This window comes from Mytilus californianus, unplaced genomic scaffold, assembly GCF_021869535.1.
Source record: "Mytilus californianus isolate M0D057914Y unplaced genomic scaffold, xbMytCali1.0.p SCAF_4, whole genome shotgun sequence".
Taxonomy (NCBI): Eukaryota; Metazoa; Mollusca; class Bivalvia; order Mytilida; family Mytilidae; genus Mytilus; species Mytilus californianus.
In genome coordinates this window covers 113906138-113923796 of record NW_026262690.1, presented here as the reverse complement: position 1 = coordinate 113923796, position 17659 = coordinate 113906138, and the positions used below count along the sequence as shown (strand labels likewise).

General features: G+C 32.2%; 1 protein-coding gene across 1 annotated transcript; it reads left to right on the top strand.

Moving 5' to 3' along the window:
* The first annotated feature begins 2617 nt into the window (after positions 1–2617).
* LOC127699135 (26S proteasome regulatory subunit 4) lies at positions 2618–17450 on the top strand. The gene is made up of 11 exons (XM_052202878.1): positions 2618–2695; positions 7642–7738; positions 8223–8347; positions 8947–9132; positions 10265–10393; positions 12274–12370; positions 13114–13202; positions 14404–14504; positions 15457–15553; positions 16189–16398; positions 17257–17450. Exons 2-11 carry the CDS (start codon positions 7702–7704, stop codon positions 17389–17391), a joined length of 1206 nt encoding a protein of 401 aa, XP_052058838.1. The 5' UTR covers positions 2618–2695; positions 7642–7701; the 3' UTR covers positions 17392–17450.
* Positions 17451–17659: the final 209 nt, after the last annotated feature.

Below are 17659 nucleotides of genomic sequence, written 5' to 3'. Positions count from 1 at the left end.
AAAACGATGATTTACATTTTTTTCAATAATATGATATTAAATTAAACAGACCTGGAAAATGGTAATTACACAATTCCACATGCTTGTCTGTCTATTCTTATTTATGTTTACCTCGTATCAATTGACTATCAGCTATCTTCGAAGGTTATCTCGATGGGTAATTATCTGGCGTCTAGTCTAAAATACGCTAAAAATGCTGATACATTATAACGAGTCCATGCATGTTAATTGCTTCGTTGGGAACTATTTTGTACGTAAATGTGTTTGTAATAAATCAAACAGGAGAATTGAAGTCAAATTGGTGATTAAACCTGAAAATGTTCAATATAGAAATTGTGAAGAATTGACAGAATGTGAAATTTGGTTTAAAAAAAAGATACTCATAGTCTGTCTCATACCACACTAGTAATACCTTAAAAGCTGTGCCTTAAGTTAAATTTTTTATCACAGTATCTTTTACAAATTTACTATGTGGATGATACGTTCTATTCAGAGAAAAAAAACTTACAGGTTTTGAGGAAAAACTTTTAAAATTAATCATTCACTGCGATGTTAACATAGCCATTTCGTTGTAGGACGAAATAATTTACTTGAATACTTTTAGGCCTGATCGATACAAAATTATGATTCCAACAACATAAATAGACGTGTTATACACCGTTTTGTGGATAATTTAATGTAGATTTACTACATTATAAGTTTAGTGGGATAGACAACCGCGGAAGCGAAATACAACGATATGACTTTGCGGATAACTATTTTGTATCCCCCGGAATAGATAACAAACTATCCATATATTGGACGTTGTATGCCATTTCTTAAATATGAATACGAACGGTATTTGAATATATCAGGAGATTCAATGCGCATGTTTGATTAAATTAATTAGTTTCCGGTAAAAATGGTGAGGAATGAATTTGGGATTTAGACAAAAAAAAATATACAAATTCTCTCAATGACAGTGCCCTTTCTTGATAACAACATCTCTTATTTAAACATAGACGTTATTTTCGAAAAATCAAGCGTTTTAAAATTGATTTGGCGACAAAGAAATTGAGAAAACAGAGTCCGGCTACCGATGATTTGACAAAATTGAAAAAAAAACTAAATTATTCCGTTTACAAGGAATACAGATAAACTAAAATTTTTGAGATCCCTTACATTTTTTCTTCTTCGTGGGATGGTAAAAAAACTATTGTTTATACATGGAGCCCAAGTGGTAGCAAATGAAACAAATTATATCGAGCAAATTGTTTGATTTTATAGTCCGATCATTTGTTTTCCTACTATATATGCATGCTTTTTCAATGCCAATGGAAATTGTGATGTCACAATGCATTCTAAACCAATATTATGAGGATACTTTAATTTTTGTAGCGAGCTGCAACATCGAAAATTCTAGAAGCTTGCAGTTGCAGCACTTGCACTGCATTCAAACTCAAAAACAAAGAAGGCTTGATATTCATCCATTTATTTTATTCATATAAAGTATTTGTTTGAAGAAATAACTTGGGGAGAATGACTTGAACTCAACGATGCTTGTTAAAACATTTGTTTTAAAGCGAAAGCTAGAATCGTTCAGTATGTTATTGCGATAATGAAGAGTAAAGCCCAAATGCAAATCTGCAGATATTCTGTATTTTGTAGGTGTCGCTGTTGACACTGGATTGTCTCTCTTGTAAATATTAAAGTCTTGCGTGTACAATTTTCACTCTGGTAAACAACTCACTTGTACTTTAATTATACATTTAGGTGGCAACTGTATTAAAATATTAAGAAACAAAAAAGGCAAAAATATGATTTAACATTTTTAGTAAAAAAAAACTAAAAAATATCTTAATCAAAATCAGCGTGACTCGTTGATAAAATCACCCAACAATCATATTAGTATTTCTCTAAGAGACAGAGGAGTTTTCGTTTTTTTCTATTGTAATATTTTACAGTGTGTCTATGTTGAAATGTTACACTATTGTTTCCGGTTTTGTGAAGGTTGGGGCCTATTAAAACCCTTACGTTTAAACCCGCTACATTTGTTTTCACCTGTCCTAAGTCAGGAACCTTGATGTTCAGTGGTTGTCGTTTGTTGATGTGGTTCATAAGTGTTTCTCGTTTTTTAAAAGATTAGACTGTTGGTTTTCCTGTTTGAATGGTTTTACACAAGTCATTTTTGGGGCCCTTTAAAGCTTGCTGTTTGGTATGAGCCAAGGCTCCGTGTTGAAGGCCGTACTTTGACCTACAATGGTTTACTTTTACAAATTGTGACCTGGATGGAGAGTTGTCTCATTGGCACTCATACCACATCTTCTAATATCTATACAAAGTTTACAAACTATTTTGTCTATCAAAAGAGCTGTTATCTATTGTAAATAAATAATAAGGGTCAGTAAATCTTCAATTTCTGGCAGTTTTGAATGCTTGATGTATTTTCATGGGCAATCTAACAAAAATCTTTTTCAAGTGCTATATACATGTAAAAACAAGGAGATGTGGTATGATTGCCAATGTGACAACTATCCACCTGAGTTCAAATGAAGTGAATCCAATGAAAGCAATACTGTCATCAATTACAAGAAAGTTTGTTAAGTTGCAAAGTATTTCCAGTTTCACATGTGAAATAAACGTTTGACAATTCTTGTTACAGGGTCAGCAACAGTCAGGAGGACAGGGAGGTCAAGGGGACAAGAAAGATGACAAGGTAGGTCAGAGGTCATTGTTACAGTCACAATGATCTAGTAAGATAGTCATTATTCCTTATTTGTATTGAACAACTTTAACACTCTGAAGTTTATGCTACAGCAAATTCTCTTTTCTAGTCTTATCAAGAATTTCAGAAAGATTAAGAGCTAGCAATGAAGCTTATTGGGTTGTTTTAAACCTGAAGATTGAAAGGTATAATCATTAAAGATTACTGTTGGAATACATATAGTAGGTTGAGAGACTTGAGTTAGTGTTAACGGTATTTTATTCAAAATGAAGTGCATCTATGGATGTTGTTTCAATAAGTTAGGATAGTCTTAGTTTTTGTCGAGCCTGCGACTTATGTCACAAAAGCGAGACATAGCGGTCCTACACAGTGTTCTCCCCAGATATTTCATTTAGCATCCTGGTAAACACGGGAAATTGAAATACCATCTTGTTTCTATAAATCATAGCATCACATCCATAACATAATCTATAAGAAAACCACTTCAGATAGCATCACATTTAAGATTATAGCATCACATTACCATGATGCTAAAAGGCCCTGGGGAGAACACTGCCTACATTCTATCGGCAGCGGCGGCGTCCACAAATATTCACTCTGTGTTTAAAGTTTTTGAAATTGTATTAACTTTTTTAAACTATCTTGGATTTCTACCAAACTTGGACAGAAGCTTGTTTATGATCATAAGATAGTATCCAGAAGTAAATTTTGTGAAAAAAAATCCTGGTTTTCCGTATTTTACTTATAAATGGACTTAGTTTTTCTGCCAGTTAACATTACATTCACTCTGTGGTTAAAGTTTTTAAAATTTTCATAACTTTCTTAAAATATCCTGGATTTCTACCAAACTTGGACAGAAGCTTGTTTATGATCATAAGATAGTATCCAGAAGTAAATTTTGTAAAAATTTATTTCCTGTTTTTCCGTACATTAATTATAAATGGACTTAGTTTTTATACGACCGCAAAAAAAAATTTGTGGTCGTATATTGGTATCACGTCGTAGTCCGAAGACACTTGGTTTCTGGACAATAACTTTAGTATTAGTAAATAGAAATCTTTGAAATTTAAACACAAGGTTTATAACCACAAAAGGAAGGTTGGGATTGATTTTGGGGGTTATGGTCCTAACCGTTTAGGAATTAATGGCCAAAAAAAGTGGCACAAATAAGCATTTTTCTAGTTTTCAGACAATAACTTGTGGAACGGTGTATGGATCTCTCTGAAATTGTATAACAAGTTTCCATACCACAAAGGGATGGTTAGGATTGGCTTTGGGGGGGGGGGGGGTAATGGCTCAAACCGTTTAGGAATTAGGGGCAAAAAAGGGGGAAAAAACAAGGGTTTCCTTGTTAATGGACAATCACTTTTAAGTACAATGTTAAATTTGGATTACCTCCCTTACACTGCTTTAAAATTAGGCCAACCTTAGAAATATGTTTGTTTGCAGTTTTCGGACTGTACCTTCAGACTGAAGGGTCGGTAGGTAGGAAAAATATTTTATTTTATCAGCCAAAATATGGTTTAAACAAGCAGTTACACAAACCAAGTTTCTTGTGAAGAAAAACATTTTAAAACAACAAACACTGAAAACCAACATGAAATGAACAGGTATTTTCAGATAAAAACTTTTTAACCAAAATTGAAACTATAACATGGTGTGATTATCCAATTTATGACATACAAATATGGTACATGTATTATTAAATACTGGAACACTTATAAACAAGGATGACTAGAATTGTTTTTAAGAAATTGCTCACTGACATATGCTTCTTGACTAGAAAGTTTTCATGAGTAGAATATTTTCATCAGAAAAATGTAGATATTAAAGAATCAAACGACAATGTAAGAGTGTTATCAATAAAAAAAATTAACAATTGAATCTTCCTCAATCAAAAAAAAAAAAGCAACTTAAAAAAGACAAAGTTGACTGTTTTCATATATCTAACAATATTAAATTATATGTAATAAGGTTATATGTTGATGTAAAAAAAAATTTAGACTTCAGGGTGAAATCAATAGCACCCCTTTAAAAGTAAATGGTCTGTACTGAAATGTTTTGACTGCATAAAAAAATTGACAGCATAGCTCCTATGGATACGTTTTAATTCAATTCACACAAGCCACACTGTTTGGATATATTTAATATTGTAAGAGGGAGAAGAATTGCAATGAGTGGGGTATACCCCTTATCCTAAAGGAGCATACTCATTGCAATAGAAGATAGATTTAGTATAGAGAAAGTATATTTATTTTTCAAGTCAACCATTCATTTTCTCTACATCTTTGTGTAGTTTCTGTGGCTTCTTATAGTTTTGGCATTGTCTATCGATCATAAATTTCAAATGCGCCCTTCCTCCGGACAGGCGTGTTTACAGGTATCCATGAATCATGGAGGAGTGGTTTCATCTTTGTCTTCTTCACAACGTTTAATAGAACTATGGCATACTTCAGGCTGCTGTGGAATTGTTTAACCACTGATATTGGTTCCATAAAGTCAGGCTCAAAAGATTCTGTACCCGATTTGTTTGGGACAGAAACTGTTATCATGTCGGTTTTATGAATATCCACTGAATCATGCGTTCTCAAATCGTCAATGATATCATTGAAGACATCATTCCATGTGCAACTCTTTCTGAATCTGTATAAACAGTTTACTATTAAACTTTTTTGTTTGTTATCTGTTTTAATATTGACAGAAGACAACGGTGTAAAGTACTCCTCCATGACTTCATGGATACCTGTAAACAATCTCCATGTGCTTTATCATTAAACAGTTCCATGAACACTTGACTGGAAGGTAAGAAAAACCGAACTCGCAACGTGTAATCGACCCAGACTTTAAATCAATTCCTGAAACGACCCGAAGTTCCAGATTGGGTCAATAGAAAAATAAAAATAATTTCTTCAAATTAAAAGCAATAAAATTTTCAGTCAGGCGAATTTTTGAGGGTCGGTCGGTAAACTGCAAACAAACAATATTTTAATTTAAGCCTTATGTATAAAGAAATTTTGTATTGTCTTGAGGTGATTAGCTGTCAATTCATTTTTAGAAGTTACTAATAAAAATGCTGATTAAAGATATATTATTTTTAGACATGATTATGTATGTCATTTTCTATTTTAAGACTTTTATGATGTATTCAAATGGGTAATTATGGTTTCAAACTCCATTGTAAATTTAAATTGAGATAATGACCATATCTTGAGGGAAAGTTTTTTTTTTTTTTTTGGAAAAAGGGGAAAAGGGGGGGGGGGGGGGTAAAACAGAAATTGTGGGGGGGGGGACAATTTCTCATTACAGATTTCAGAAATTAAAAAGAAAATTTCTTCAAATGTTTTTTTTTTTTTGCAAAAAAAATGGGTGGGGTGAAAAAAAAATTTCCAAAATAAAAGGGGGTGAATTTTATTTTTTGGAGGGGGGAATTTGCAACAGCATAGTGTATTGCACAAAAGCAAAAAAAAAAGGGGGTAAACATTTTTTTGGGGGTGGGGGGGGGGCAATTCGCAACAGCATAGTGAATTGCACAAAAGCAAAAAATTGAATATAAATTCAAATCATATAACCAATTCTAAGTTCTTTGACTACAGTTATTCTGTGTCAGAAACCTATTATGTGTCAAACATTTAATTTCAGTCCAAATTCAGACCTGTATCAAGCAGGAATATTGTGTCCATTTTTGCCCCAACTTTTCAGGGTTGGACCTCTGGGGTCGTATCCAGCTGCGCTCGGCGAAGCAATTTATTCTTCCAGTTAACATAACATACAGCCTGCAGTTAAAGTTTTTTAAAACATTTATTAGATTCATAAACCATCCTGGATTTTTACCAAACTTGAACAGAAGCTTCTTACAATCAAAAGATAGTATCTAGAGGAAAATTTTTAATTATTTTTTCCCCATTTTTGTTGAGCCTGCGACTAACAGCAAAAGTAGGCGAGACACTGGGTTCAGTGGAACCCTTACAAATTTTTTGTATGCTGAACCACTTGGACGTAAGTGTAGGCATAATGAAGCTTGACATGTTGATTTGGATGTTATGATTAGGCTGTATTAAGAGGAAAGGAATTGTTGTATTATTACTTTGAAATATCAATAGATGTTCCTCATATTTATACCCCGCTTTAAAAAAGTGAGAGTATAATGTTTAACCACTGTCCGTCCATCCGTCCGTCCGTCCCATGAATATTTTTTTCGTTGCATCTTTCTCAGGAACTACATAACAAGAATTTCTGAAATTTGGTTTCAGGGTTTATATGAGTCAGCTGTACCGTGTGATGCGTTTTCAGATTCATTCCTCAACAACTTCCTGTTTACCGAACACTTACATCATTTTACACATGACATCCAAATTGAAAATTTTCTTCACATTTTTCTCAGGAACTACATTACAAGGATTTCTGAAATTTGGTTTCAGGGTTTATATGATTCAGCTATACAGTGTGATGCGTTTTCAGATTCATAACTCAACAACTTCCTGTTAACCGAACACTTACATGTTTTTACACTATTAAATTATCCAGTTGCGGGGGGGGTATCATCAGTGAGCAACAGTTTCACTTGTTTTGAGCGTATTGGAATTGATAAGTTTCTATCTTTTCTGTTAATGTTTGACATTTATGAAGAAATATTCTAGTGGTCTCATTTTGTTAGGTGCAACTTACGGGTACCATTATATATAAAAAGTTGAATGCAGGATATGTTTAAGGCAAAAATGTGATTGTTTTGCAAAATTTGACAAAGCATTTGATACATGCAGTGATGGATTGCTGTAATTACCTAAAGACTTTATAAATGGTTTTTAGAAATATTTCATATACCCCTTTGACCCTTATCCCTTTTGCAGATTAAATACAATATCCTTTTAAGCTTGTGTCAATGTTGCATTCCTTTGAATATCGATGACAAATTATTATTTTTTTAACTATTTATTTAGGAAAAGAAAAGGAAGTATGAGCCACCTATTCCAACTCGTGTTGGTAAAAAGAAGAAGAAGATGAAGGGACCAGATACAGCCAGCAAACTCCCACAAGGTAAAACCCGACTACAGCTGATCATAGATATATTATAACACTAAAAAACATGTGATATGCATGTTATTTTGTGATCTTTTAGATTTGCTTTCAGATATTTAATTCTCAACTTTAAATGTTGTTTGGAAAAAAACAATAATTCACAGAACAGCTGGAACCATTCACTTTAGACCATGAATTTTTAATGGTCAAAAAATAAAATAGCTTTGAAGATAAAAAAAAAATCATTTGATGTTAGCTTTGCAAGATGGAGTAACAGTCTAAGAATATTATTTATTTATCAACTTAAAGTTTACAATAAAATTGTGCCAAAACTATACTGCAGTATTGGTAACTTCTCAGCTGGTACCCTTAGGGACTGACAGTCTACAAGCAAGATTACCAACATACAATTTTTAGAATTCTGTATAAAGCAGATCAATATTAAGAGAATAACTGAAATCCTAATTAATATTATAGGCTTGATATTTTTAATTTTTAATAGTCACACCACACACAAGATGTCGACTGAAGTTATTAAAACTAGAAAGAATAAAAGATTATTTACTGATGGAGGAAGAATTTATCCAGAATCAAGAAAGACTGAAACCTCAGGAAGAAAAACAAGAGGTACTGCCTCTGTCTGTGAAGGAATGACAAAAAAAAAAGGAAAAAATTTACCACCCAATACCTAAATTAAAATAAGGAGATATGGTATGATTACCAATGAGACAACTATCTACCAGATCAATAAAAAGCACAAAACCAGCTAATAAAATACAAAAGACACAAAATTACTGATTTGAAAATACTCACGGTTGCTGAAAGTAAGTTCAATGCCAATAACAACAGTTAAAAAAAATCATGTTTCCAAGACAAAATATCAATTAGTACACATCCAATGAATTTAGTGTATAGACGTCATGGGCAGTCATGGGAAACATGACCTTTTGCAATACCAAAACATGTGTCAACAGGATGTAGAATTGTAAGCGTTAATAAATGTTAATCGATACATATTTAGTTATGGTTTAATTTATTGATAACAAAACAATGTTAGTTCCAGCATTAGTATGTATATGAAATATTTGCATTGAAAAAAATCAACATGCATCTACAAAAAACACCACATTTTTATTCTCATGATGAAATTTAGCCAGTAATTGTAACCTGCAAAACACATCACTTCCATATTTTAGTTGTAAAATATTGCATTATTTTCTATGTAGGAAGAGAGAACTAAAGTTGATGAGTTGAGAGGATCACCAATGTCTGTAGGATCTTTAGAAGAAATCATTGATGATAATCATGCTATTGTCTCCACATCTGTGGGTAGTGAACATTATGTCAGTATTCTGTCCTTTGTTGATAAAGACCAATTAGAACCTGGATGTTCTGTCCTATTAAATCACAAGGTAAGAAATAGTTGGATTCTGTACCGATGACACCTCAGAGTAGAAGGGAGAGGGTGGAGTTAAAATTCAAATTGACAGTGATTGTTCTATTTTGCTTAATCACAAGAAGAATAGTTTGATTCTTGAATAGGAGATAAGACCAATTAGATTCTAAGATACATACTTTGTATGACATTTATGTTTAATACATAACGGAGACGGGGAAGTAATGGGGTTCTGCTTCAGCATTTGTTCTACAAAGTAACTAAATACCAACATAAACATAGATATTTCTAAAAAAAATTTAACATTATGATGGACTAAACATTGGGCAAATCTTTAATGTTCTTTATTGATTAGGCAACAAAGACAATATTTGATTTTGTTTGCAAGGAAAAATCTCTGATATGTGGCGTTACTTTTTACATGCTGAACTTATTAGCTGATCATCAGGACTTGAAATCGAGCTTACACAGGGAAATTTCACTCACATGAATCATGTGAATTTCACCTCAAACGAGCTTATACGTGAAACTCACATGAATTTCACATGAAAATCAAATGAATTTTTGTCATGTGTAATTTTCGTGAATTTTCAAAATAAAATTATTCAAATAACATCTTTATATTCAAATTTAGTTATAAAAATCATGAAAAATACCAATTTTTTTTTTTTTTGGGGGGGGGGGGGGATTTTTAGGTAAGTTTCACGTATAAGCTTGTTTGAGGTGTCAGAATTTCACATGAAATTCACGTGAACAAAATTTGCTTGTGTATAGAGACATCAATTTTGATTGCAGTTTGGTTTTAGGAAGACATTTATTGAACACAGGTCAAATTAATGAATATATTCATGTTGGGATGCAAAAGCTTAGTTTAAAAAGAATATCACTTTCTATAGGGGTTCTGTTTATAATGGAGTCATTTTCTTTTTAAATTATGGTAGATTCTTTTCATGGACAAGGACCATTTGGAAACTGTGACCAATAAAGATTTATGTTGAAGTTGATGAACTATTAGGTGAAATAGATCAGTAACTACTCACTTTGAGTTACTGTTAATAGGGCACATGTTGTAGTTATTATCCTATTGAAAAACAAAGATCCTACAGTCATGACAGTCACTGCAACCTACTTAGTGATACTATTTATAGGTGCATGCTGTGGTTGGTGTCTTAGGAGATGATACAGATCCTATGGTAACTGTAATGAAATTAGAAAAAGCTCCACAGGAAACTTACGCTGATATTGGAGGTCTTGATCAACAAATTCAAGAAATCAAGGTAATTACATTGATTTCTTAAGAAGCAGATACCCTGCTAAATAGCATCTATTTCAGGATTTTTGCATTCAACTTTTTATACAACCGCAAAAAAAATTTTGTGGTCGTATATTGGTATGACGTTGGCGTCGTCGTCGTCCAAAGACACATTAGTTTTCGCACTCTAACTTTAGTTTAAGTGAATGGATCTCTATGAAATTTTACCATAAGGTTCAATACCACAAAAGGAAGGTTGGGATTGATTTTGGGGGTTATGGTACCAACAGTTAAGGAATTATGGGCCAAAAATAAGCATTTTTGTAACTTCCAGACATAACTTGTGTGTAAGTGTATGGATCTCTCTGACATTGTACCACAAGGTTCCATATCACAAAAGGAATGCTGGGATTGATTTTGGGGGTAATTGCCTCCAAATTTTAGGAATTAGGGGCAAAAAACAAGCATTTATCTAGTTTCATGACAATAACTTGTGTGTAAGTGTATGGATCTCTCTGACATTGTATCACAAGGTTTCATATCACAAAGGGAATGCTGGGATTGATTTTGGGGGTAATTGCCTCCCACTTTTAGGAATTAGGGGCCAAAAAGGGGCAAAAAACAAGCATTTTTTTAGTTTCATGACAATAACTTGTGTGTAAGTGTATGGATCTTTATGAAATTGTACTACAAGGTTCCCTATCACAAAGGGAAAGCTGGAATTGAGTTTGGGGTTAATTGCCCAAAAAGTTTAGGAATAAGGGGCCAAAAATAAGCATTTTTCTAGTTTCCAGACAATAACTTGTGTTCAGGTGTATGGATCTCTCTGAAATTGTACTGCAAGGTACCATACCACAAAGGGAAGGCTTGGATTGATTTTGGGGGTAATTTCCACAAAATTTTAGGAACTAGGGGCCATAAAAGGGCCAAAAAACAAGCATTTTTCTTGTTTCAGGACAATAACTTGTGTTCAAGTGTATGGATCTTTATGAAATTGTACTGCAAGGTTCCATATCACAAAGGGAAAGCTGGGTTTGAGTTTGGGGGTAATTGCCCTAAACGTTTAGGAATTTGGGGCCAAAAAGGGGCCAAAAAACAAGCATTTTTCTAGTTTCCACACAATAACTTGTATTCAAGTGTATGGATCTCTCTGAAATTGTACTGCAAGGTACCATACCACAAAGGGAAGGCTGGGATTGAGTTTGGGGGTGATGAATCATAAGGGGGTTCAAAAAATTTGGGTGGGATTTTTTTTTTTCTTTAAAATTTTCCATTTTAAATTGGTTATTTCTGATTTATATATAAAAGCAAATAATAATGATATGGTTTGAATAGGTAAATTAAAAATTTTTAAGTTCTTAGACCACTTTCATTCTGTGTCAGAAACCTATGCTGTGTCAAATATTTAATACAATCCAAATTCAGTGCTGTATCAAGCTTGAATGTTGTGTCCATACTTGCCCCAACTGTTCAGGGTTCGACCTCTGCGGTCGTATCAAGCTGCGCCACAGCGGAGCATTTTATTTTTTTCAGTAATAATAGTATAAATTCAATAAGTCAATAACAATTTTTGGATTGCTGCATTAATTTGAAATAATGCTCAAATGGAATGGGTCTTTTAGCTCAACCCCAAAGAATACAATAAAAACCAAGCAATGAAGATACATATAACGACTATCCAATTAAAATGAATGTGGGAGGGTAGGAACTAAAGTTTTATTTTTGAACATTGGTCGTTGTTCATTTATGGTTTACATATATCTGATGTATGCAGAATTACTCATTGAAAGCATGTTGGTTCCTGGGGATTTTAGAAGTCTCTTCCTATCCTCTCACCTGAATTTCAATGGAAAAGTCTTAATCTATAAATGAGTTAACATCAGATGATTACTTTTTCTTTGATAGGAATCAGTGGAGTTACCTCTCACACACCCAGAATATTATGAAGAAATGGGGATTAAACCTCCTAAAGGTGTTATATTATATGGTCCACCTGGTACAGGTAAGGAGATTTATATTTTCTCTTCATATCATTAATAGACGGGCTTCACATTACAAGAATCAATACTGTAAATTCAGAAAGTACAAATCTGCTAGATTATTTATTGTGATTTCAGGAATTTGTGCATGCTATAATGCTATCCAAAGTTAGAATGCAAGTTTTTTCATTTTTGAGAAATCGATCCCCTCACAGTTTTCACAATAAAAATATTGCACAAATTGATGAGTTTGCGGTAGTTTAAAAGTATAAATTCTGCTTGTAAGAGTTTTTTCATCACGAATCAGGGAAGAAATATGGCAAAAAGGTGCGGTTTTGGAATTATAAGTTTCCTGCATTTAATGTGACAAAACATTTTTACATCACCCTTTAAGAAAATAAAGACACTCATAATGGACTAGTTATTATCTCCCCTTAAGAAAGAGGGCTTGTCTTGAAACAGACTTCATGACATTTGATGAACATAAGCTAAACGCTGATGTTGATAGTACTGTTTGCACATGTAGTCTTGACAGCTTGTAGAGTTCCAGTTTCAAGTTTTTCCAAACTTCAAAATGTATTAAAGGATAAATTATAGCAGGAAATAATTAAAATATGATCTAAAAAGTTTAAAAACCTTTTGCATAACACTGTAAAGGTAAATATATTTTTTCACGATAGAAGTGTCATTGTTGAATCTGCAATTGTTAATTGGATTCTGTCAAAGTTGTGGATCTGACAATAATAATTTTGATATTTCATTGCAGGTAAAACTCTGTTAGCTAAAGCAGTGGCCAACCAAACATCAGCAACATTTTTAAGAGTTGTAGGATCTGAGTTAATACAAAAATATTTGGTAAGTGAAGCGTTTGTATTTTTGGTATTTGAATATACTTTATTTGTATTTAGATATATTGATATTCATAGAAATGTAATATATATACATACCTACTTGTGTTTTCTATTCAATAAAAATTTGAAGCAACAAATTTTCTTTTAAAGTTGACCAATTGTTGATTTGCAGAATTCTTAGAAAAATACATTTCTGAGCTTTTAGATTTTGGAATCTCCGAAAGTATAATTTTTCCCTTTTTAACCCCAAAAAAAATAATTTGCACTGTGGATGGCTTATTTCAACTATAATGAACTACTCTAGTAAAGGTTATCAAAAGTGATGCAGTTTAACAAGTTTCCTTTGCTTTTGGTTCAGTATGATCACATTCTGTATGAAGGATAGTTATTTAATCATTTTCAACGTAACATATCTTAAAATTATAATAAATAATTATAAAACGGGCCCTTTAATTGGATTTATTAAAGTATTTGTATTCATATTGGGATAAAAACTTGTGAGTTTTGCTTTTGACCACTATCAAACATATTGCAAGTTTCGGAAATGAAAAATGTTGGTACTTGACCAAACTGGAAGAGTAACATGTAGCCAAATAGTTGAGGAATGCCTTAAAAGAGCAATTTTATACTGACATTCAAAATAAGACCAAAAATATGGGTTTTAGAATAATGTGTTGCTTTCCCCATTGGCACTCAGTATATTTAAACGGCAAAAATGTTTTTGTTCGTTATTGTTTGGCAAACAACAAATAAGTTATACTTAAGAATTTTCTTAATTTCATAAAAAAAGAGAAATACAAATTTGAATAATTCATATTGCTAATTATGTTAATTATGAACTAAAGTAAGTAAATAATTATGACTACTTTAAATTCAGAAATTATTGTGTGCATTTATTATTGCGATTTTGTCATTTTATACTAAAATGCAATTTTTATTTTTGCGATAGTGAAAAAAAAATCTGTATTAATTCTTATAAAAAAATTCAAAATGCGAGTTTAAACTATTGCGATTACAACCCTGTCGCATTTTTCACAATAATAAAAACATCGCAATAATTTCTGAATTTACAGTTATCAGATTTACGATTGACAGTAATACTTTACTTAAGTTGAATCCAGATAATTCTTATTTTGTTCATGTTATTAGTACAGTTTGCAGGAGATAAAAGTAATTGACTAATGTGATCCTTTTATTATTTGTAGGGAGATGGTCCAAAACTTGTGAGAGAATTATTTCGTGTGGCAGAAGAACATGCTCCCTCAATTGTATTTATAGATGAAATAGACGCTGTTGGTACCAAAAGGTGAGTACTTTGATTTAGACTGACAGTAGTGGTACCCAAGGCTTTGAGAAATCAACTGAACATTTGGTCCAGTAAACCATTCTTCTTAACTGGACCAGACTCTCTTTTACTGGACATTTACACATATGATTTGGTCATATTTAAAAATTTTACTGGTCATTTGGTCCAATGATGCATATTGCTGAACTTGACCAAACCAATTTTTACTGGACTTTGCCCAATGTCCGGCGACCTTGGGAATGACTGTGACACAATCAGTGATGAATGTACATTGTAGGAAGGTTGTACATATACTGAAGCTGTGTACTTTTTGATTTTCTTAAATTTTTCACAAAGTTACTAATTGTTGATTTCACATATATGCAACAGGGTATATTTGTGAAGACTGCTTTTATAGGACAATGTTATTTCGGTAAAATCTAGTTTTTCTATCTGTATATCCATTTTGTAAAATGTTTAAAAATGCAGCCATATGTTGTAAGACTGCCACAATCTCCATATTTTTTTAAAGATTTGTACAAGATTTTTTTGGGATCTCACACCATTCAGATTCCACTTTAAAATGCTTTATCTTGTCCATCCTATAAATCATTATTTATTTCAGCCATCAAAATTATGCATGAAAAAAAAAATTAACAAATCTTTCTTGAATAAATGAGATACTTAACAACTTATTGGGTATTCACGTTTTTGCAATTCTATTTTGTTCTATCTTTGAAATAAGGACACTATTTCTTGCACTTGTGTAGGTACAGTGAAACTAATAAAATTTATTATGCCATTAAATTATTGCTTTTACAGTATATGAGTTTCTCTCATGTCTCCTCTACTTCTCTTTTTACCAGAAAGCAAGGAATGACTTGTCCCTTAAGTTTGGTGAATCTTGTCTTTTGATGTTACAATGAATTCATAAGATCTATATATAGAATGATTATAAGAATGTATTTTACAGGTATGAATCAAATTCTGGAGGAGAGAGAGAAATCCAGAGAACTATGTTAGAACTGTTAAATCAGCTGGATGGTTTTGATTCTAGGGGTGATGTTAAAGTGAGTATTGAAAGAGATGTGAGGGGTAGTACAGAAATTAATTCAATTAGTAGCACTAGAAACATGTAGAAACTTCTGACCAGTTTAAGTTTAGATGGGGTGTAAAAATTTAAAAATTTACTTCAATCGTTTTTGTATGAAGTAGCATATTATCAAAATTAACATAAATGGGTTTATCAAGGAGAATATTATTTTTGGTGAAAAGTTTGCTTACGTGAGGGTAGGAATGCCCTTAACCGTCAGGCGTCAAACAGTCATTTTACCATTAACATCAAATTGGTTAAAATAATTATAGGTTACCGTTATTTTTGGAAAGAATTTAACTTGATTCGTAAAAATCAGTTGATTTTTTTATCATCATAGAGAAAATGTACATTTTATCGTCATGCAACAAAAATTACTGTTAATGTGATTTGGCAAGATTTTTTTACCGTTATTCGTCATGGAGGTACCCCATTACGAACGTCTTAACATTGAACAATGACAATACATAACCATACTGTTAGACATACTGTTTGATGTGGTATCAAAATAACATGGAATCATCTTAACTAACAACTCTGATTTACAAATAAACTCAGTTTTAAAGATTTTCATACATAATTATGTATTTGTAATGTTTTGATCATTTTCAGGTTGTTATGGCAACAAATCGAATAGAAACATTAGATCCAGCTCTTATTAGACCTGGAAGAATAGACAGAAAAATTGAGTTTCCTCTGCCAGATGAGAAAACCAAAAGGCGAATCTTTAATATACATACCAGCAGAATGACATTAGCAGAGAATGTAAACATTGATGACTATGTCATGGCAAAAGATGATCTCTCAGGTGCAGATATTAAGGTTAGTAGAATGTTTGTTCAAGTTATCAGTTGGGTCAAGATGTGCAACTCATTTCTGGTAGGTAGTAATGGTAGCCTTTTCTTTGTTTTTCTGTAATTTAGCATACCCTGAAAAGCCCTTTATTGTTGAAATTTAGTTCTTTCTATACATTTGATAACTCCATAGTTTTTACACCTTTATTGTATGGTCCTCTGCTCTTCAAATCAACACAAAGGGTTGAGCTCCGTCACTTGTTAAAAATTGAAACGTGCAATATCACTGCACAGAGATTTTTTGTTTACGTACTATATTTTTGAGGCACATTAGGGATATTGTCATGTTCTGTTATCAAGTACAGTAAAATATTTGTTAAAAAGATATCAGTTGATCTGTCAGGTGCAGATTTCAAGGTCAGTACAAAGTTTGTTATAAGTTATTAGTGGACTATCGTTAAGGTATAATGGAGGAAAAAATGAACTGGAATAATCCTTTTTAAGTTTTCTTATTCATTAATTTGATTTTGAGTAATGATTTGATATATTTTTTTCATAATCATGATAAAAAAAAAAGTATCTAGGTAGAGCCACATTGTCAGTCAAAGGAATTTTAAATAAACCAATGATATCATTAGCCTACTCATTAGCATCTGTTGTCACTAATTTCTTTAGAAATAAAAAAACTGCCATTGAGTGTAAAATGTTCATAGGAAAAATGCATAGAAATAGGAGGCATGTTTATATAGAATGAGAGCTAAAAAAATACACAAATGGTTGATCAATTTTTTCTATTTTGATTATAAACAAAAAAACTCATCAAAGATACCAGGCTTATAATTGAGAAGATGACTGAATAAATTTTTAAATTCTTTAAATATTGCAGGCTATTTGTACAGAAGCAGGGTTACTAGCTTTGAGAGAAAGAAGAATGAAAGTAACAACTGAGGACTTCAAACAGGCTAAGGAAAATGTACTCTACAGAAAGACAGAGGGAACACCAGAGGGACTTTATTTATAGTGACAAAAAAACTTATTTCACGTTGTTTCTTGTAAATTAAAATTTATAAATGATTTAAACATATTTTTTTCCAACTTTTATGGATTAGTATTCACTTTGTCTTTATGGTTATTGATTGTACTTGGTAGTATGATCGACTATTTTGTGCCTCAGCTATTTGACCTAAAAAAGGTATGAATAGACAAGATCAAGTTTGACTCTATAGTTGCAAGGATGGCATAATGTTTTAGACATTGTCATAGTTATCTCCAAAAAGGTAGAAAATATT

Excerpts from the sequence above, each read along its gene's own strand:
- LOC127699135 (XM_052202878.1), top strand. The coding sequence starts at position 7,702 with ATGAAGGGACCAGATACAGCCAGCAAACTCCCACAAG. Across the intron at positions 9,133-10,264 it reads CTGTCCTATTAAATCACAAG|GTGCATGCTGTGGTTGGTGT; the intron begins GTAAGAAATAGT and ends TACTATTTATAG. Across the intron at positions 15,554-16,188 it reads ATTCTAGGGGTGATGTTAAA|GTTGTTATGGCAACAAATCG; the intron begins GTGAGTATTGAA and ends GATCATTTTCAG.